The sequence below is a fragment of the Telopea speciosissima genome, chromosome 3 (assembly GCF_018873765.1).
Source record: "Telopea speciosissima isolate NSW1024214 ecotype Mountain lineage chromosome 3, Tspe_v1, whole genome shotgun sequence".
Classification (NCBI taxonomy): domain Eukaryota; kingdom Viridiplantae; phylum Streptophyta; class Magnoliopsida; order Proteales; family Proteaceae; genus Telopea; species Telopea speciosissima.
This window is the reverse complement of record NC_057918.1, coordinates 50,345,828-50,368,877: the sequence shown is the minus strand read 5'-3', so window position 1 is coordinate 50,368,877 and position 23,050 is coordinate 50,345,828. Positions and strand designations below refer to the sequence as shown.

General features: G+C 39.3%; 1 protein-coding gene across 1 annotated transcript; it reads right to left on the bottom strand.

The window, feature by feature from the left end:
* Nucleotides 1-3,170: 3,170 nt before the first annotated feature.
* Nucleotides 3,171-22,759, bottom strand: LOC122655253 (chromatin assembly factor 1 subunit FAS1-like). The gene is made up of 5 exons (XM_043849461.1): nt 22,295-22,759; nt 22,094-22,193; nt 3,536-3,683; nt 3,329-3,452; nt 3,171-3,257 (listed from the first exon to the last, which is right to left on the bottom strand). Exons 1-5 carry the CDS (start codon nt 22,757-22,759, stop codon nt 3,171-3,173), a joined length of 924 nt encoding a protein of 307 aa, XP_043705396.1.
* Nucleotides 22,760-23,050: the final 291 nt, after the last annotated feature.

Here is a 23,050-nt window from a genome sequence, read left to right as displayed (position 1 = left end):
TCTCTTACTTCAGTTCTTCATGTTCCTAACCTTACAGTTAATCTTTTATCTGTAAGTCACTTGACGAAATCTTTGAATTGCTGCGTCACATTTTTCCCTTCTCACTGCCTTTTTCAGGATTTGGTGTCGAAGAGGATTATTGGTAATGGACGTGAAGAGCAAGGCCTTTATCCTTTTTACCCTTTATTACCACAGCTCAGTCTTATGTGTGTGGCCATACTGATAGTAGTTCTGTGGAATCTGTTATGTTATGGTATCGTCATCTTGGCAATCCATCTTTTGTTGTAATGAGGAAACAGTTGCCTCACTTATTTTCTTCGGTTGCTTCTTCTCATGTTTTTCAATGTGAACCATGTATGTTTGCCAAACATTGTCGTTCCTCTTATCCATATCATGGTAATAGAGTCGCTCCTTTTCATATTGTGCATACTGGTGTTTGGGGACCTTCCCCTACTACCTCTTTATTTGGTTATAGTTACTTTGTGTCCTTTGTTGATGATTTTTCTCGTGCTACTTGGACTGTTCTTATGAAACATAAAAGTGATGTTTGTGATGCATTTAAAACCTTTTATCAGATGATTCTTACTCAGTTTGACACTCGGATCAAAGTTGTTCGATCTGATAAAGGGGGGGAATACATGTTTGGTGGCCTCCAAACCTTCTTTACTAATAATGGCATTCTCCATCAGTTAGCGTGTGTTGACACACCCTAACAAAATGGGGTTGTTGAGAGAAAGAATCGCCATTTATTGGAGGTCACCCGTAGTCTCTTGTTTGGTATGCATGTCCCCAAGACCTTTTGATCTGTTGCTCTTCTCACTGCCTCTTTTCTCATCAATCGCATGCCTACCAAACTTCTTGATTTCAAATCTCCCTTGGACATCTTATCTCCCAAGGGTTCTACTTTCTCTCTTCCTCCTAAAGTCTTTAGTTGTGTTTGTTATGTGCATGTAAACAAATCGGCACGCACTAAACTTGATCCCAAAGCCCTCAAGTGTCTCTTTCTTGGGTACTCTTCAACTACCAAGGGTTACAAGTGCTATCACCCTTCTTCTCGCCGGTGTCTTATCTCCAAGGATGTCACCTTCCTTGAATCTGTTCCTTTCTTTGCCTCTTCTCAGCATCCTCTTCAGGGGGGGAAGTGTGGAAGTGAACAGGCTAGTGATTTCCTTCATTCTCCTCTCCCTATCTCTCCTTTCATGTTTGACATTGGTACACACAAGACTGTGGATGTGGTTAATACTGGTGATCAATCAGGTGTGAATACAGAATTGATGGTTGAAAGTGGTCCTAGTAAGGAGAAGGATTACCACATTACATACAAAAAGGGTGAAGGCATACACAACCAAGGAAAGCAGATCTACCAAGAGTCCTCTTTGGATCCAAATCCACATCTTGAGATTCATCACTCTCAGCCAGGTGACATCCCTTGCAGATGGGTCTATACAATCAAATATAAATCTGATGGTACTGTTGAGAGATACAAAGCAAGGTTGGTTGCCAAGGGGTACAGTCAAGTCTATGGGATTGACTATCAGGAGACATTCGCTCTTGTGGCTAAGCATAACAGTTAGATGTCAGTTAGATGTGAAGAATGCCTTTCTCCATGGTGACTTGGAAGAGGAAGTGTACATGCAACCCCCACCAGGCTTCAAAATGCCTTCAGCTGAAGGGAAAGTGTGCCTCCTCAAGAAGGCACTATATGGTCTCAAACAGTCACCGAAGGCATAGTTTGAACGCTTCCGGTAAGCTATTCTGAAGAAGATATTCCCAAAGCCAAGCTGATCACACTCTCTTTACCAAGCGGGGCAATGGTAACATCACAGCCCTCATTGTCTATGTTGATGATATTGTGGTCACAGGAGATGATATAATTGAGCTAGGTACACTGAAAAGATACTTGCACAATAGTTTGAGATCAAAGATCTGGGCCCCTTGAAGTACTTCTTAGGAATTGAAGTATCAAGGACCAAGAAAAGAATCAACATATATCAATGGAAGTTTGTTCTTGATTTATTGACAGAGACAAGGATGTTGGCTGCAAACCAGCAAATTCTCCTATTGAGCAGAATCATAAACTAGGAGATGATTATGGTCATGCTCTTGTTGATGCGGGAAAGTACCGAAGGCTGGTTGGGAAGCTTATCTATCTTGCTAATACGCCCAGATATCTCCTATGCAATGGGAGTGGTGAGCCAATTCATGTATGCTCCCAAGAGTGGCCACTTGGATGCCGTGTATCGCATTCTTAGGTATTTGAAGTCTTCCCCAGAGAAAGGACTGTTGTATGCCAGACACAATCACTTGAGAGTGGAAGGTTTCACTGATGCAGATTGGGTTGGCTCTGTTACAGACAGGAGATCTACTACCTGCTATTTTACCTTTGTGGGAGGTAATTTGGTTACATGGAGGAGCAAAAAACATGTTGTAGCCAGATCCAGTGCAGAGGCAGAATTTAGAGCTATGGCTCATGGAGTGTGTGAACTCATATGGTTGAAAAGACTTATTCAGGAACTGGGATTTGACACTGAAGGCCCTATGAGACTCTATTGTGACAACAAGGCTACCATCAGTATTGCCCACAACCCTGTTCAGCATGACCGAACTAAGCATATTGAGGTTGATAGACACTTATCAAGGAGAAGATAGACTCTAGCTGCATTTGTACTCCTTTTGTGCAGACTGGTGATCAACTGGCTGACATCCTCACCAAGGCCCTTGCCTCTCCTCAGTTCAGTTCTCTCCTAAGCAAGCTGGGAATGCATGATATATATTCTCTAGCCTGAGGGGGAGTGTTAGAGTTGTTAGTAGATATGTAACAGGGGTAGTTTGGGAACTAGAATGTGGACTAGTTGCCTTATTATGTATTTTATCTTGTTTGTCTCTTTTTACCTTTTACCTCCCTAGGGAGATGGATGTAATAAGTCTATTAGTTCTATTCAAGTAATATAGAGTGTGGAGAAGTCTCTCCAACACACAAGCATTACAACCGAAATATCACTCTTCCATTTCCTTGTTCTCTCCTTCCTCTCTTCTTCTCCTCCATCTTCTTCCTCTTCTCTTACCTACATCCTTAACCTAAAATCCAACTAAAAAAACATTCCACGCATGGTTAAGCATGAGAGAAACAACAGAACAACAATAAAGCTCGTTCGAAGCCATACAACAGATTACATGTTAATTACATTCACTTCCCACTCAGTTTTAACTTCCTGATCAATAGTTTCAGATTGTAAATCTAGACACTTAAGTAATGCCTACACAAAAGAGATGCAGCTACAGCCAGTCAATCAGATATCCTTAAGGATTGCAAAATTTTAGTACTTACACTTCGTATTTTCTCCTTCTGAAGTTCACGGCCCATTTTTTTCTTCTCCTTCTCAACTTCTCGTTTATTTCTCTCCAGTCCCTTGATTAGCTCTTTCTCTTTTAGTTTAGCTCCCTTTTCATCCCTACAACAGCCAATAAAATTTATTAACAAGAATATCCCATCAAACCCTTGCATGCAACCTCCATAGCCAGTACAAGTACATACATGTCGGTACCATTCTTCTGCACCATGTTTTCCACTAGCAAGCGAATGTCTGCTTGATTCAATACTTTACCAATCTTTTCTGATGCTTTCACCAAATCAGTTCTGTAGTTCTGGCAGCTCTTTGGCATTTGTAATGATGATATCATTGCTGAAAAATGCCTCAGATATTAGTACCCAGTACCCACTCATTGTATAACAATATCAGAACCTAAAAAGAGAAATGGATCATGATGGGAGACGCCATCTTCCCTGTGTTATACATGTGACACATCAGAGTAATAAGATCCAAACAAGTGAAACATGCAAATAGAAGTTTAATGAATCATGACCCACAACATTTTTTATTTCATGAACCTCACCTTCCACTGTCCAAAATATAAGTTTTCCTCCCTTTGGATAATTTAATGTTTCTTTTGGAGGACTTTAAAAGATAAAAAGTGAGCAGGTGAGACATTCAAGGTACCTTCAAGCACAAAACCAAAACTGAACCCACACAATGGCTGATGGTTCCCTTGTAAGCAAGGATCCAAATCTCTGTTTCGACCCTGGCCGAAACCGAGACTTAGCAGGTTTCAAATGAAACCACGTATTTTTCTGAGCCAACTCAAAATCAAGGTTTCGAGGCCCAAAAATGTTATTTTATTTTGGTTGTGTATTTTTAACATTTTACACATATTCCATGTATTACTTTCACACACATACACAAAAAAAAAAAACAAAATGGTACTTGTAGTTTCGACCCAAGTTTGCTAGGTTATACTAAATTTTGTTGTACACTACCTCTATAATAAGCATTGAATCCACATATAATTTAGCAACTAGAAATGTAAATAGCTACTAAAACAATCAAAACATACATTAGAATGGGAAAACAAGCATACAACACTCGCCACTCAATTCCACGAGGAGTTAATTGGCGGGTCCAACCCACGAGATGTGTACCACTGAAGATGTCGTAGCCGCTCCTCCGAATGCAACACATATATATCATATGACATGTTTTGGGCCCAATTGTTCTAATAGTCCATTACTGCCCACAAATAACCCCATCATCAACATGTCGGAGGTATCCCAACCTAGGGAATAGATAACCAAGACTGAAAGTAGGTGGAGCCGACACAAATGTTTGGGCTGAATACTTGAAGATTATGTCGATAAAAGATGACCCAACACCTGACCCACCCCCATGCTCAGTGGTGGGGAATTAACCCTATTTTTTTCAAAAATATGTTGCGGGAAAATCAATTTTAAAACAGAAGATTCAATAATAATTAACCTAAAAAAATCCCATTCTGTAAAGTCGTAGATCAGACCATTCTATCTAACATGTAAAAAATGTGTTAGCTTTGGGATTTGTGACTTGTGTCATAGGGACACAACTCACTCTTTATTTATAATAATAAGATATGAAGTACAAAGACATTAAAGCCCCTAGGGCAACACAAGATAAAACCCTATAGACAATTATACTCTTCAACCCCATATTACAATAAATTGAAAGACAACTACCATGTCTATTAGTTTATTCTACCAAAAATTAGATTTGAGGATAAAGGTGTTGGCAGAATCGTGGGTTAGAAAGAGAGAATTAGAGAATGGAATGGCTTAGAATGTTACTTTCTCATTGATAGGTAAGCCCCTCTATTTAAATAGAAGGGAAAGTTACAAGAGACTAAAATAGGTGATGTGGGACTAAAACCCACATAGCCGACTGTACCTAATAACATAATAAATAAACTAACCCCAAAGGGACCAGAATACCCCCACGGTATTCTGGATTACATATTCCAACACTCCCCCTCAAGCTGGATTGTACAAAGAAGTAAAGAAAGAAAATCCAGCTTGAACTATAGAAAAAAGAACTCCTAATAATGCTAACACTCCCCCTCAAGTTGGCACATACAAGGTACTAATGCCCAACTTGAACAAAATGGAAAAAAACTAAGTTGCAACAGAATCCAACTTGACATATGAATGCAGCTCCCAAATAAACCTTCAAGAACTTGAAAAAATAGATCTTCAAAACTTGGACAGACATGATCAGCAAACCAGGACTGAAATTTCTTCTTAAAAAGGCAGCTTTCACCAATCTTCTACAGTTGTCCAGTGATGAATCTCTTAATGATAATCTTGAAGATAAGTAACAAAGGCAGCAAGCAACAGAAATAAATGAATCAGGCAGCGGAAATGATAAATGATCAACCCAACTGTAGAACCTCACATAGGCAGGCAATAACCAAACATCTTCAATATTTTAATACTTCAATCTCCCCCTTACGGCAAACTCAACCCAATAACAAAGGAGATACCCAATGGCAATGGTGGAAACTCTGATCTTCTATGTTTTGCACCAAGTGTTCCTGCAAGTGCTGCTTCTACAATGTCTGTAGGTGTACTGTACATAATCTCCCCCTCAAGTGTAGTACATGTGGACATAGCAGAGATGATGTAAGAGATAGGGCAAAAACATAATATTCCAGAATTTTCCAAGAGGTGCTAAGGGTAATGGAAAAGGAAGAAATGGCAAATTAGAGAATACCATTATCATCCAAAGTGGTTATGGGTATATGCCAAAGGTATGTTTTGGGAGGTGGTGAAGTGAAAAGAGCAACGGGATAATGAACCATGGACAAAAACAATGCAACAAAGTAATCTTCAACCTTATTCAATCGATCAAATTAATTCCAAAACACCAATCTCCAATGATCAGATCTGAATTATAAAAGAACTGGTCCGATTTTTAGAAGGAGAAGGCACTATTCTTCAAAAACTTGATCGATCTTTACATAAGGAAGAACAAGTGTGCAAAACTCCAATTTATAAACTCCCACATGCTAAATAGAATTGACGAAGATATTTGAACAGCAATGGATGTAAGAAGCTTCAACAAAAAACTTGGATCAGATCTGAATTTGTGAAGTATGCTAGGATCAAGCTCTCAAAGTAAGCCGGATATAAACCAGAAAAGCTTCACATAACTGAATAGGTTTGTAGTTGCAACCAATAACCTTGGAACACACTGCTGTAATCCCAAATAAGCTGATCTCCAGGGTAGTAGATTCGACTCTTCAATAATGAAAGAAATTTGATCTCCAATAGTAAGATACTCAGTCTCAATAATACGGCAGCAGTAGTCCTCATAAAGGTAGTAGTAACATGTCAACCGGTCATGCTTACAGAAGCCAATCAATAAAACCAGCAATATATGTAGTAAAGCTCAATAGAACCAGCAAGTATAGATTAAATAACCCAACAGATCCATAGGTAGTTGAAACAGCCAGCCACATAGGAACAAGTACAAAAATGAGTTGACAATTGGAGAAACCGAGCCATAAGAATGAACCTGAATTTTTTCCAAAAAATAACTGATGAATGATGCTGAAATATGGGTTGCATACTCCTCTGATGGTTATAAAACTCTCCTCAAAAAATCAGCAAAAGAGGACTACCCTAACCCTTAGATCGATTATAAGCAGGGTTTTGTAAAAAACCCTGAAAGTGAAGATTGATTGTAGGGAAGGGGGCTTCAACAAAAGTCATGATGACTTGTCAAAGGTGATGTCTTCTGGTAATAGATGCTGACCTCAACTGCGGGAATGGGTCTCCAGTTCGAATAACCAATCTCCTTGGTGATTGAGACTTGATCTTCAAGTGGGAGAAACACCAAAAAGTGCAGAAAAAATAGGGCAACAGCTATCTTGTGTAAAATAACTTCTTCAAACCATGAATAATTGAAGTAAATTTCCTCTCTTGATAGTAAAAATACCTCCAAACAACTCCAGCAGCAGCAAGCAACCCTAACCCTAAAATCGATATGTGTCAGGGTTTTGTAAAACCCTGAAAAGGAGGATCGATTGGGGTTAGGGGTCTTCAAACACTTAGAAAGAGGCTAATACTAAGGTCGAGTGGTCCTTGTAGTTGGAGTAATCAGCCCTCCAAAAATTAGCAAAAACTTAAACCTGAAAGTTAGGGTTTGTAGCAGGTAACCAAATTAGCAGGTTAAGGAAATTTTGCTGTAGAAACAAATCCAGCCATCAGAATGGGTCCAAACTTAGGTCGAGTACGGCTTGTAGTAATAGGGAATCACCCCCCAAAAAATCAGCTGCATCTGAAAAAGGAAACCCTAAAATCGATTGGAGTCAGGGTTTTGAACAAAACCTTAACAAGTTGAGATCGATTTGGGTATGGGGGCTGAAAAAGTTAATAAAAGATGGAGAGAAAGAAAAAAGGGAAGGAAGACATTGGAATAGGGTAGAAGGGTGCACAGGAGGCTCCAACAATGGAGGATCAGTCTTCATTAGGTAGAAATCAAATCTCCAAAAAATCCTGGACAGCTCCAATATCACAAGTATGGCTCCAGCAGATTTCAAACAAAATTTTTTAATAAAAAAAGGTAGAAAGGGAGGGGGGCAGCAACTAAATCATTGGTATGTTCTATTTACCTCATTAATGCTGCCCCTTTACAAGGTTGAGAAGAAGAAAAATAGAAGAAGGAGAAGCCGAGAAAGGGAGAAGGGAGAAGTCGATTGAAGAGATGGATTAGGGTTTTCTTTCTCTTTTTCTAACCTAGATCAGACCAGCTTTGATACCATGTTGGCAAAATTGTGGGTTAGAAAGAGAGAATTAGAGAATGGAATGGCTTAGAATGTTACTTTCTCATTGATAGGTAAGCCCCTCTATTTATAATAGAGGGGAAAGTTACAAAGGACTAAAATAGGCGATGTGGAACTAAAACCCACATAGCCGACTGTACCTAATAACATAATAAATAAATTAACCCCAAAGGGACCAGAATACCCCCATGGTATGGGGGTATTCTGGATTACATATTCCAACACTCCCCCTCAAGCTGGATTGTACAAAAAAGTAAAGAAAGAAAATCCAACTTGAACTAAAGAAAAAAGAACTCCTAATAATGCTAACAAAAAGGAATAACCTTTAAGCTCCAATCTTCCAATACAAGGTGTAGAAGGGTTGAATCTTGATGCGAATGCAAAAAAATGGTGTTTAATGAACTAATTTGGGCAACAAATCGAAGTTTTTGGCCAAAAAACTGCTCCCTTGTGTCGAAACCAGTAAAACAATGGAATTGGGTGTCAAAACCCGTCAAAACAGATACTTTCAATGGGGATGGGGAATATTAAGTGACTGGTTCAGCCAATTTCAGTATAAACAGGTCAAAACAACCGAGATATCTGAAATATTGTCGAAAACTGGTACGATCCAGCATCGATCCAAGGTTTCGTCTAGCTAAGCTGTGAAACCGAGATCTTGAACCATGCCTATACGGTATAATCCCACATTGGAAAACTTTGGGACCTTGGATACTTTTGTATACCAGTTGGGCCTTGCCACCAAATAGCTTAAGCTTTTGATTTGGACACTTCAAATGGTATCAAAGCCACCAGGCCCACTAAGTTGATAATACTCCTGTGTACGGCCGCCCAAAAGAGAGGCCACACATATGCCACGTGTACTATCATCCAAAAGAGGGGCAACATGTGAGGGGGAGTGATGTAGATCAAAGGAGAGAACCAGCCTACCAGCAAGCCCATCGAACCAGCATGTTTGGGCCCTGTGTTGGTTAATATTTAAGACCACATTCAAGTCCAATTACTGCCCCCTATGTAGCCATTGCCAGCAGCTGGAAAAAGAGATGTTTTGACACCTTTAGTGGGTCCCATAGGCCTTGTATGGAGAAGAAAGTCTATGGAGATATCTGAGATTCTGTGGGCCCATTGAACATAGTACGAGAAGGAAGATTTTATTGCTGGCTTAGTTTAGTACTTTAGTTGCTACTTAAGTTTCTACTTTTGTAGCCATTCTTAATTACCAAGTAGTAGTTTCTTTTTAGTAGCTCTAAGCTAGATTTTTTTTTGTTTTCAGTTTCTACTTACTGTTGTTGCAAGGGCAGATCAGTTGGTTAGAGGATCTTAAATAAATTTTGAATCTTGAGCTTGAACTTGAAGGAGAGCTTCAAAAGAACCACCCGAGCTTCACACCGCAAGGTGTTGATTGAATCAAACACCAATTGATGAGGGTCTCAAGGTATACCAAAGGAAGAGAAGGAAGAGAAAGCAGAAGTGACAAATCAGCAGCCACGTCCCACATCAGCAGCCACCCATCCACATCAGCATATCATCCATGTCAGCATCATCAGCAGATTTTGTACTGTCTTTATTTTCTTTTCTTTTTTAGTCATGTGTTGCTTAGTTAATTTGAATTTTAAATTAGACAGTTTTTCAGTTCTTTTGTTTTCTGTTTTTATTTGGAAGTTACAAATTTAGTTACTTGTAACTTCCCCCCCCCCCTCTTCCCTTCCACCCTTTTCCCCTCCACGGTTTTGGTGTACTGTCCAAATGTGGACAGCAACCTATCTCCTTTTTTCCCATACTTGTAACCACCCCTTTTTGCTGTTTTAAATATGTAATAATCTGCAGAATATGCAGACACAGAATTGAAATAAAAACAACACAGTGCAGAGCATTGGATCCTTCTTCTTCTTCAGTAAGGTCCCGTTTGGTAACACTCCTAGAGAGTGCTTCTAGTGATCTTTTGTTCTGCAGGAATACATATAGAATAGAAATACGTTTGGCACACATGGTTCAATCTTGTGTTCTCCTGGACTAGACCGGTTGAAAAAACATGAGAAGATCAGGAATTGAGAAACACCAAATTGAAGCTTCTTGGATTCTTCAACACAAATTAAAGATCAAAAGGATAGAGAAATGAAAAGCTATTCCCGATAAAGAAGTCACACTCGAGTGAGAAGGGTGTCTTTCCTCTCACGCCATTCTCTCTTCCACGAGCTCCTCACAACCCTCTGTTACTGGACTTTACGATCTCCGAAGGTGACTCTCCCTAGCACGACCCCCTCAGCAACTGGACTTGACGACAATCGAAGGTGACTTTCTGCAACTGGACTTGACAGCAATCGAAGGTGACTCTCTCTCTCAATCAGAACCTCTGAACCCTGGAGGTGACTCTCTGCCTTGCCGTTAGGGTTCTTAAACGAGAGAAAAGGTTCATACCCATTGCCTTACCGTTAGGGGTCTTAAACGAAAGAAGAGGTGATATTCCCTGTGTGAACAGACCCTGAGATTTCAGGGAGTAACAATCGGAAAAGAAGAAACTAGGGTTTCTTCCATGGAAAAGAAAAACCCTGAGAATGAAGACCCTAAAAGAAACAGCCCTTCCCCTCGTTATTTCTTTGTTTCTCTCTGAAAATCCCTACCTGAAATTTCCAACAAAAACTCTCTTGAAACTGGAAAATCCAAAACCCCAAGAAAGATGAGTTAAGGTTTTGTATCTCAGCTCAGCTTTATCTTCTGGGTCTGATTGATCATCATTGAATTGATCATTGTTGAAGAGAGAGAGAGATGTTTGGAAAAAAAGAAGAAAATGGAGCGGAAATCCAGAGGAAAGAGAAGGGGATTTTCAGTTTTTGTTTGCATGTGAAGGGTGGAACAAATTGTCGGCCAGTGGGGTTATAGAGTTTGGGATTATTTGGGGGGTTTGACCTCGTTGGGAGAGAGCTCCCCTTAATCCTTGATTATCTTATAATTTAAATTCTGTGGTGCTTCGCTAGGAATTGACCGTAGCCAACCAGACCTCCACCACCACCTCCACCTCTTCAGATTTCAATTCAACTCCCCAAGTCTCCATCACCCAAGGGTGGGAAGGAGCAATTGTGTTTTAGAATACTTGTAAATGATCCGAGTGTGATTTAGAACCGAATAAGGCATAATTAACAAACAATTAATTTATAAGAGGAAAGTGGACACAATAGGGGGGGGGGGGGGAGAGAAGACCAAGGAAAAGTGGGATAGAGACTAGAGAGAGAGAGAACGGATACAGCCAAACATACAACCTACATCTTTGGTCAGGCTTCTTTAGCTGATTGAGCTTATGCGAAGGCTTGGGCTCATCTCAAGCAAACCAAGCTTACAAATAAGCCAAGCAAGCATTGCTCATTGACAGTCGTTGCTACAATCCAAATTAGCCAAGGAAAAATTTATCATGCAGTTGTGGCCCTTTGCCCCATTTACCCCTTTTAGATGTTAAAAAGTTTTCATGAACTATATAAAAGATTTAAGTTGTTTGATTGCCCATGAGATAGCTAATATTGATATTTATATGTTAATGCATGAGAAAAATTATAAGTTGTTCAATTTCAATTGAAGGCTAGAACTCAATGATTGATGAAGTTTATAGCATGCTAGAAATATAGGATTTGTGTTGATGGTTGTTGTTTGTAAATCAATTAGGGAACTAATTAATTATATTTTATTCAATGTTAGCAAAATGACATCTTCATCAAGAGTCCTGCTGACAGCAAAATGGTCTCAAAGAGAACAAGATGAGTTCTTAAGGATAATGAACATAATGACATTTATGTAATTTTCTGTATAAAAGAAGTGATTTTGTAAAATGTCTGCCAAACACTGTTTCTGTTCTTTTTCTATTCGTGGAACAGAAATGTAACAGTTTTACCAAACACTGTTTCTCTTCCATGAGATTATTCTCACAGCATAGAATCAAAAAAGAGCACTTCTGTGAAAGAACATTCTCCCATAATGGAAGTGTTACCAAACGGGACCGAAGTCTCTTTCTCTCTCTCTCTTTTCCTCTTCTTCCTCTTCTTCTTCCTCTTCTTTTATCTTGGTACTATTCCCCCTTCCCTTCTATCCATTACTATTTCTGTTTCTCCTCTTCATTAATATGTTAACCCACAAACCATCTAACCCCTCCCAACCCACGTTTTCTGTTGCCACAATTCTTTAGATTTAAAGAGTCTTTATTATGCAAACATGTTAGTAGCCCATTAGGCTGAATAATCTACATATATTTACTACTGTTTTGCATATTAGTTGGTACACAGAATTATTACAGCAACTATTTTTATTCTTTAAGAACTTTGACAGCCCCTGCAGTGTTCCTACTTAATGTTGTTAACCATTAACACCATCACTTGTTGCCTAATTGGAACTAAAGTATTGAGAATGCAGCATCCTAATTAAATTCTGATCAGTACTTTATTATTTCTTATTGCCTAATATCTAACTGTAAGGGAAGTATGCTTGCTGCCTATATGTTGAGGACTCAATTTTGTGGTAAACTTGGACTTTTGGAACCCTTCCTACATCAAATTTGGTATCAAAGCCAGGCTAGGGGATTGTTGTCACCATATAATTGAGTCTTTACTACTGACTTCTTGTGGCTGGATGTCTTGTTTAACTAGGACTAATCTGAAAAATAGTTTAACCCTAGTAGAAAAAGCTTTGAGTGACTATTACAGCCAATTGGATGACATAAGTTTCCTCCTTAGGTTTGCTACGTTGAATAGTGTTGTTGGCTATTTGTATCGAAGTCATATTATTGAGAAAGAGATTGTCAACCTCAAGGTTGAAAGGGCTGAAATTCTTTCACAATTATAAGTCCTTAACAGACCCTAGAACTCAAGAAAATCTCCCAACAGCAGTTCTGGTTTTGATTAAATTCCAGCAGTCCTTTCCATTGTGTATGTCCACCCGAAGTGGTAAGACATACCAAATCATGCCTGGTTCTTTGAACAGCCCAATGAGTCCTGAAGGGATATCAAATGCTCTTCTTGCAAATAAGAAAGTTCTTGAGGATATCCAGAATGAGATGGCCATTAACAAGGCTGATCGTATTGCTCAAAATGCAAGCATACAAACCATCACCTAAAGCTTGCAAGTCATTATAGCCAAATTGGCCGACATGGATGTACCCATCCATAGTGCCGACAAACCATCCCATCAGAACTTACAAGATAATGGGCTTAGGACAGAAATCCCCGAACCACCTTTAGAACAAAATGATAGAATGGGGGATAACTTCCTTAGGCAAGGTTTAGGCCGTGGTAGAGGTTGTGGACCTCGTGGATATCATACTCAAAGGCGTCATGTACCCTATGATGACGATGAGGAATATGACCACCATAATAGAGGTATGGACATCAAAAAGATGGTCAAATTGGATGCACCCACTTATGATGGACAATTGATGCTAAAGTGTTACTTGACTGGATCCGGCAAATGGACCAATACTTTGATTTTTATGAGCTGTCCGAAGAAGTCCATTTCAAATTTGCAAATATCAAACTTATTGAGGCTGCCCAGGACTTTTGGACAGAATTAGAGTATCAAGAAGATAGTCTTGGTCATGAACCAGTCAACACTTAGGTAGAAATGCAAGCGAGGTTAAAAAGGAAGTTTTTGCCTATCACCTATAGGCTACAATTGCTAAAGGAAAAGAACACCTTAAGACAAGGTAGGTTGTCCATGACAGAGTACATGGCTAAATTTAATGAGTTGAAAATCAAAAGCCGTACTTGAGAGGATGTGGAACAAACATTGTCCAGGTTCCTTACTGGACTTAACTCTGACATCCAATCACGAATGGCCCCTAATTTGGTGCGAACTGTTCCCCAAGCATTTCGGATAGCTCTAAAGTTAGAGGCTTCAATGAGGATCTTTCCTCCAAAGAAAAGCTTCCAAACTGGAGACTCTAGTTTCCGAAAACCCCTTGCAAGTACTTTAAAGCCTCTTGCAAAATGCAAACCCACAGCGTCAGTTTGATAACAAGGGAAAAGGCATCTTAGGAGAAGGTCCTAAGAGGACTGATCAGCCGAAATGTTTCAAGTGACAGGGGTTTGGACATTACATTAAGGATTGTCCCAATAGGAACCTCAATGTTGGAGGGCAAGAACCTGAAGATTATGACCAAGAAAATACCCAAGATGATGAGTATGAGGATTACATTCCCAATGAGACCATATCTGACGAGGAGGATGAGATCATTGATGCCTCCAAGCTTGGTGTCGTGAGATGCATGATCTCACAATCAAAGAGTGATGATGATTGGCGACGAACCAACATCTTTGTTACTTACACCAGCCACAATTGTAAGAACTGTCGCGTTGTTATCGACAGCGGTAGTTGTATGAATGTGGTTTCCAAGAGTGTAATTGCTCGAATGGAACTCAAAACGGAAACTCATCCAAAGCCTTACAGAGTTGCTTGGGTAGATCAATCTACTATCCCAGTCAATTTTCGGTGTTTAGTTCCATTACATTTTGTTGGTTACCAGGATAGAGTTTGGTGTGATGTTCTAGAGATGGACGTCGCTCACATTATCCTTGGTAGACCTTGGATATATGACCAAGATGCTATCAATTATGAAAAGTCTAACACCTATATCTTTGAATTCAACGAAAAGAAGATTAGATTGGTTCCTAGTCTCCCAAAAGAGGTAAAACTTCCAGATAACAAAGGAAGTACCTCTAAACAAGCCCCCTTGAAGACACTCAAAATTTTAAACCAGAAACAATTTGAATCTGAGTGCAAGAAATCCAAGGTTGTCTATGTTCTAGTTGCCAAGCAGAGTGATACTGACTCCTCAAACCCATTCACTACGGCTCCTAGAGTAGTGTAACCATTGTTAAAGGAATTTGGCCATGTGTTCCCTGAAGAACTACTAGATGAATTACCTCTAATGCGTGACATTCAACACGCCATCGATCTGATTCTAGGTTCTTCATTGCTTAATTTACCACATTACCGAATGAATCCAAAAGAGCATGCTGAATTAAGCAGTCAAGTCAATGATTTGCTTCAAAAAAGATTCATTAGGGAAAGTCTCAGTCCCTGTGCTATTCCTACTTTACTCGCACCAAAGAAAGATGGAGTTTGGTGCATGTGTGTTGATAGTAGAACTATCAACAAGATAACAGTCAAGTATAGGTTTCCCATACCTAGACTTGATGACATGCTTGATACGATGGCTGGCTCACTTATCTTTTCAAAGATCGACTGAAGAACGAGAACCATCAAATTAGAGTTAGACCAGAGGATGAGTGGAAGATTGCCTTCAAGACGAAGGATGGTCTCTATGAATGGTTGGTTATGCCACTTGGTTTAACCAATGCACCTAGCACATTTATGAGAATTATGAATCAAGTGCTTAGACCATTCAATGGTAAATTTCTGGTGGTTTACTTTGATGACATTCTTATTTATAGTAAATCACAGGCTGAACACTTAGATCACTTGCGGCAAGTATTTCAAGCACTTCAAAAAGAAAAGCTTTATGCTAACTTAAAGTGTACCTTCATGAGTGTTCAAGTCATATTCCTAGGATTCGATGTTTTAAAAGCAGAAGTGTCTGCTGATCCTGAAAAGGTTAGAGCCATTGTAGAGTGGCCTGAGCCAAAAAGCATTCATGATGTACGTAGTTTTCATGGCTTAGCTACTTTCTACAAGAGGTTCATTTACCGATTCAGATCCAATCACTGACTGCATTAAACAGAAAGAATTTAAATGGACTAAAAATGCAGCAAAGGCTTTCATTGAAATTAAGAGGTTGATAATGGAATCCCCAGTTCTTCGTCTCCCGAAGTTTTTAAAAGTCTTTGAAGTTCAGCGTGATGCATCAGGTGTAGAAATAGGTGGTGTTCTTGGACAAGAAGGTCACCCCGTTGCTTATTTTAGTGAAAAATTAAATGAAGCAAAGCAACGATACTCCACCTATGATAAGGAATTCTATGCGGTTGTGCAAGCCTTACGCTATTGGTGTCACTACCTCTTACCGCATGAATATGTGTTGTTCTCTGACCATCAGGCTTTGCAATACCTAAGTGCACAAAAAAAGCTAAACCCACGACATGCAAAATGGGTTGAGTTTCTACAAAAGTACACATTTGTACATAAACAAAAACCTGATGTCACGAACACTGCCGCTAATGCATTAAGCCGGAGGAACATGATCATTTCTCCTATCAGTGCTAAGAATCGAGTTTCAATATTGCTCCAGACCATGAGTATAGAGATTATAGGATTTAAGAAGGTCAAAGAGCAATACCCCACTTGTCCTGATTTTAGTGAGTTGTTTCCTTCCTTGAACAACAACACTCCTATTAGTCAATCTGATTATCTCTTGAGAGATGGCTTCCTTTTTAAAGGGAGTAAGCTTTGTATTCTCAGAACTTCACTTCGAGATTTTCTGATTTGGGAATTACATGCTGGTGGCATCGCTGGTCATTTTGGTTGAGATAAGACCATTACCCTTGTAGAAGACCGATTTCATTGGGCGGGTCTTAAAAGGGATGTTGCTAGAGTTGTAAGTCAGTGCCATACATGTCAAATTGCTAAACAACGTAAGCAAAACACTAGCTTATACACTCCTCTTCCTGTACAACATGCTCCTTGGCAAGACCTGAGCATGGATTTTGTGTTTGGTCTACCTAGAACTTCGAGGGGCCATGATTCTGTATTTGTGGTTGTGGATCGTTTTTCGAAGATGGCACATTTCATTCCTTGTTCCAAGACCCACGATGCATCTGTTGTTGCAAGATTGTTCTTTCATAAGGTTGTGAAGTTCCATGGGCTGCCCAAGTCAATAGTATCTGATAGGGACGTTAAGTTCACCAGTCACTTCTGGAGAACTTTGTGGCGGATGATGAATACCAAACTCCGTTTTTCTTCAGCTTTCCATCCCCAGACTGATGGCCAAACTGAAGTAATCAATAGGAGTTTAGGAAATCTATTACGTTGTCTTATAGGTGAATACTTAACTAGTTGGGATCGTGTCCTAGCCCAAGCTGAGTTTGACTATAACCAATCTATAAAACATACCACTGGTCTCTCACCCTTTGAGATATGTTTGAGTTATCAGCCTAGAGCACCCATAGACCTCATACCTGCAGTTTCTAACTCTAGAGTATCCCAGTCAGCTGAGTCCTTTGCGCAGCATATACATAACTTACATGTAGATATAAAGCGCAAAATATCCATAAGTAATGATCAATACAAATCTAGGGCTGATGTACGTTGAAGATTTCAAGAGTTCCAAGAAGGTGATATGGTAATGGTGAGAATTAACCACAACGTTTTGTTAAGGGAAAACGAGTAAATTACATACTCGTAGTGCAGGTCCATTCAAGGTTCTCAAAAGAATTAATGCTAATGTTTATGTAATTGGTTTACCAACTGATATGGGAATCAACAATATATTTAATGTAGAGGACCTTGTTTCCTACCACAATTCACCCATTCCTTTTTCATTTTATCTGGATGATCTAGATTATTCCCCATTTACTATTACTATTCCTATGGAACAACCCATTTCTGTACCTCCTATACCAAGATTTGAACAGAAAGCTGAAGAGATTGAGGAGATTATTGATGAGAGGATAGTTTCAGCTCATAATGAAGAATCCAAAGAGTTTTTACTGCGTTGGAAAGGAAGACCTGATATGGACATCTCTTGGATTACATTTGAAGAGTTACAACAAATCAGTCCATCATTACAGATCACTACATCAATTTTCATTCACTAGAGATGAATTCTTTAAATCCGAGGAGAATTAATGAGGCCCTCAAGGTATACCAAAGGAAGAGAAAGCAGAAGTGACACATCAGCAGCCACATCAGCATCCACATCAGCATATCATCCATGTCAGCATCATCAGCAGATTTAATTTTGTCATTATTTTATTTTCTTTTTCAGTCATGTGTTGCTTAGTTAATTTGAATTTTAAATTAGACAGTTTTTCAGTTTTTTTTGTTTTCTGTTTTTATTTGGAAGTTACAAATTTAGTTACTTGTAACTTCCTCCCTCTTCCCATCCACCCTTTTCCCCTCCACGGTTTTGGTGTACTGTCCAAATGTGGACAGCAACCTATCTCCTTTTTTCCCATACTTGTAACCACCCCTTTTTGCTGTTTTAAATATATAATAATCTGCAGAATATACAGACACAGAATTGAAATAAAAACAACACAGTGCAGAGCATTGGATCCTTCTTCTTCTTGAGTAAGTCTCTTTCTCTCTCTTTTCCTCTTCTTCCTCTTCTTCTTCCTCTTCTTCTATCTTGGTACTATTCCCCCCTTCCCTTCTATTATTTACTATTTCTGTTTCTCCTCTTCATTAACATGTTAACCCACAAAGCGTCTAACCCCTCCCAACCCACGCTTTCTGATGCCACAGTTCTTTAGATTTAACAAGTCTTTATTATGCAAACCTGTTAGTAGACCTTTAGGCTGAATAATCTACATATATTTACTACTGTTTTGCATATTAGTTGGTAAACAGAATCATTACAGCAACTATTTTTATTCTTTAAGGACTTTGACAGCCCCTGCAGTGTTCCTACTTAATGTTGTTAATCATTAACACCATCACTTGTTGCCTAATTGGAACTAAAGTATTGAGAATGCATCAACTTAATTAAATTCTGATCATAACTTTATTATTTCTTATTGCCTAAATCTAACTGTAAGGGAAGTATGCTTGCTGCCTATATGTTGAGGACTCAATTTTGTGGTAAACCTAGACTTTAGGAACCCTTCCTACATCACCAATCCCACCAACGAACCACCCGGGCTTCCCACCGCAAGGTGTCAATTGGATCAAACACCATCCCACCAGCCTTGATCAGACACAAGACAAAAAACTTCAATGGAGAAGAAAGCAGCCAATAGCTTTCATTAACATCAAAATCCGTGTTCAATACTTGTCCCCCTTACAACCTTATATAAAAGACTCAAAAATAGACTCCGACACTAAAAAGGAAAGGTCTAACCCAATCCTTAACCTATTAGGTAACCTAAACTGACTAGTAAAATGAAATAACAAAGGAAATAGACTCAAAACATGGATGGACTTATATAGTCCTAATCCAACCCAACTTAAATAGTCACATTAGGATGGAATGCAACGATGTGGTTACTGCAGTAGATTGGGCCATCAGGTCTCCTTGTATCATCACACGAAGTTGGACGATCTTCGTCAACATGAGAAGGACAAAGCGGCGTCAATACCTGGTGCTCATTACATTGAGGAAGATGGAGTTAACTCGGCCAACTCTTACAAGGCTAACTCAGTGAGAGGATCGGCCAGCAATTCTCTCTCTCCAAGCAAGAATCCTCACCTTCCTATTTCAAAACCGCCAGCTGGCCCTGAGGGGATTGGAGTTTCCTTAGTTGTCGCAGATTTTCAAGAAAAGGAGGGATCCTTAATGGGCAGGGAACGTGGGAAGAATTTGATTAACTCCTTTCCCAATAATTCTGGTAACCATGAGGTGGCGGATATGGCTGGGAATTCAGTTGGAAAATTTTCAAATCATGGGTTGATTGCAAATAAGGATGGTTTTCAAACCCAACAAATTGGTGGGGAGAAGTTGTGTCAATCTCTATCTCCTAAAACTAGAGAAGATCCCCCTATTATTTTGGAAAGGCAATTTTGTGGAGATTATGTGCCATCTCCTAATATTATGTAATCTGCGCATGATATGGGAGAATTAAATGGGGATATTTCAAAAGGTGTTTTGGTTTCAAATTCACCACGGTTTGATGGAGCGGGTCTTGGAGCTGGTGAAGGTGAACTCATGGAAGGGTCTAGTGCTGGTTCCGGGTCTCGTGGATCAGGTTAGGACCATTCTGATCAAGAGGAGGTGCAAGGCGGGTGGACTCAGGTGTTGAGTCGAAAAAATCGTGATGGTCGTAGGAATGCTCTTCGAAGTGGTCGTGTGGGTTCCCATATGGCAACTCTAGTTATTGGCAAAATTCAACGTCAAAGGAATGCAAATCTTGGTGTTAAGGCGGTGGATGCGGCGGTAGAAAAACATCAGGTTGAAAAGGAATTAGAAGTGGGGTTGCAAAAAATTTCATCTCCCTATTCACCAGAAGAGGAGGCTCTGTTGGTCCTTGTGGCTCTTGATTGGCCTGGTTTATATGCTGAGATCCCTCGACGATCGAATAGGATAAGGACAGCCTCGGTGCACCTCACAGATCCCCCGTAGCCTTATTTTATTATTTATCTTGGGTGAGCAAGAGGCTTGTTGCCCTTGCCATTACATTTTAGTACTTGGACCCCTGTTTTAGCTTTAGCTTTCTTTGCCTTTAATCCTCAATAAATTTTTTATTAAAAAAAACAACCTTAAATAATCACATGAGAACTTAAGTTGTCACATGACTACTTAACCAAGTCACATGATCACTTAAGTAATCACATGGCCACTAACAAAATAAAAGGAAATCTATTAACTAATCCCGTATGTAATCTTATTACCCATATTTTAGGCCCATAAAAGTGGCATATTACATTGAAAACCCATGGGATCAAATGCCCAACATGTATATAACCCAACCCTAGACTTATTCCTAAGCAAAGAAGCCAAATTTGGTGATAAGTCTGCATCAAGTTCTCTCTTTATATAAATGCTTGTAATCCAATGATTTAAAGAGAATTGAAGATGGAATAAAGTTGAGTTGAGTTTCCTCATCCTGGTGATTTGTTGTGTGTTTTGCATGCCGCTGCCCTTCCTTCCCTGATCTTTTCTCCAATCTAGGTGCTCCCTTTCCTTCCCCTTTCAGTCTTGTTCAATTTTCTATTCTTCCGTTCCATTATTGTTCTCTTTTTATCACTCCTCTTTTATCTTCTGTCCCTGCTTTGTTTCGCTTCTGTGATTAATGATATTGCAAAGTCCCAGCTCGATCGATTCTATCTTGAGGGAGATCTCTTCAAAGCTAAGCCCCCTACTGATCTGTTATCAGAGGGTAAAAGACAACTTTGGTGATGCTATTTTATACAGCACCATAGTTCCTTCTTTCATGAAATGCCCTTCCCTGTAGTTCATAATCCTACTCCTCTCCTTTATTTATTTTAAACCCAAGACAACAATTATTATTTAATTACTAATTCCTATCTTATCCCTTTCCTCTTTATCTTCTTAAGTAAGCCTTCAAGGTTCTATTTATTTACCAAATTGTCATTATCCTTACCTTTTGAAATGGATCCATAAGATATCTGAACTAGAGTTTCCAACCCCATATTGCATCACTGCTAAACAAACCCTAAGACTGAAAATAGAGTTCAAAGTTAATTTGGTCTCACTCCTACATAGCTAACAAAGAGATAATGTTAATAAAAAAAATGGAAATTGACAAAAATAAACCCTATCTACCCTACGTGAAACTGCATCAGTTTTTCATACAGATCATCACCCATACAAGCATGTCTAGCAACTACATTCCAAAACCACTCTTTCTTTGGCATGGGGAGATAAGAATGACTATCAATCAGCTAAGTCCACTGCTCCAAAAGAAGACCTATGCCAGGGAGAAAAATTCTCCACCCAGTCAGCATACAGCCAACTGTTGGCCATTGATTTTGTACACATTATAGTCCCATCACTTCCTCTCAGACTTGATAGAAGTAAGACTTTGTACAACAATGAGATAAAAAGAAGATCAAGTAGATAGACAATCACCTTGACATAAGTACCATAAGCACCCACCCCATAATCATCATAGAAGAAACAAAAATGAAAACAAGGGCAATCATTTGGGAATCGCAGAAAATGGTCCATGGATTGCAAACTCAATCCCTCAAATCATTCCCAGTAAAAAATTTAACCTCAAACAGGGCAAACATTATTAATTAATATATATATATATATATGGTGTCGGCTACATGAATCCTTGCAAAGAAAAAAAAATTAAAATATATATAAGTTCATAAAAATTTGTTCAATTACCTGAAACAGCAGCGATTCTCTCACGAATTTTTTTCCGACAAGTACGCCTAATACTTAAACCCCCACGTTGGATTTTTGGTATTAACTTTAAATCTCTTGTCTATGCCAAAAAAGAAAGAAAATGAAAGGAGGGTTTGAATACAAACGAAAATTTCAAACACTATAATCAACAAAAACATAAATTGAAGGGCAAAAAATTACCTCCCAACACCAAAGGCATGCTTCGGAGTTATCTTCCAACACATCGGCATCGGCATTAGCAATGCCAAACATTAACCTCTGCCCAACAGAAAGTACCGTACTACGCACATAAGCCAAAGAGATCCCCTCTCTCATCTTCAGCTTATCATAAATCTTCTCCACGAGTTTAGAGTGCGGGAGATCGCTTTCTTCCAGAAAACAAGCAATCATGGAAGTACTTGAACAACCACCACCACTACTCTCATCGAAACATACTTTTTGGAATGAAACCTCTCTAAAGTACTGAAACAAACTATTGAGCTCTTCTCGTAACTCATTAATCCTGGATTCTCTATCTTCTGGGCTCGCATACTCAGGGACTGAAACCCTCTTCCGCTTCAAAGATTTCTTCACAATCTTATCCTGACCCCCATCTTTCATTTCCAAATCTTCCGACCCGTGAACGGAGAAACAATCGACTACCATGTTCTCAAACGTTGAAACAGAGCAAACCAAACATCGAAAGAGCCAAATACAAGATTCCCACTTCCAGAAGTGTCTTCACATCCCAAATCCGCTACAACAGGACTCCACTCCAAAAACCCATTTGACAAAAAAAAAATCCAAGGAACAGGATCTAATGAAACGATAAACTAAATCTGGTTTTTCGAGGGTTTTGAGCGTGAAAAGAAATCGAGATCGAACTTTTACTCAAAACCCATCAAAACATCGATTCGTTCAAACACGGCAACTTTACTTCTTCCGATGCACCTTTTC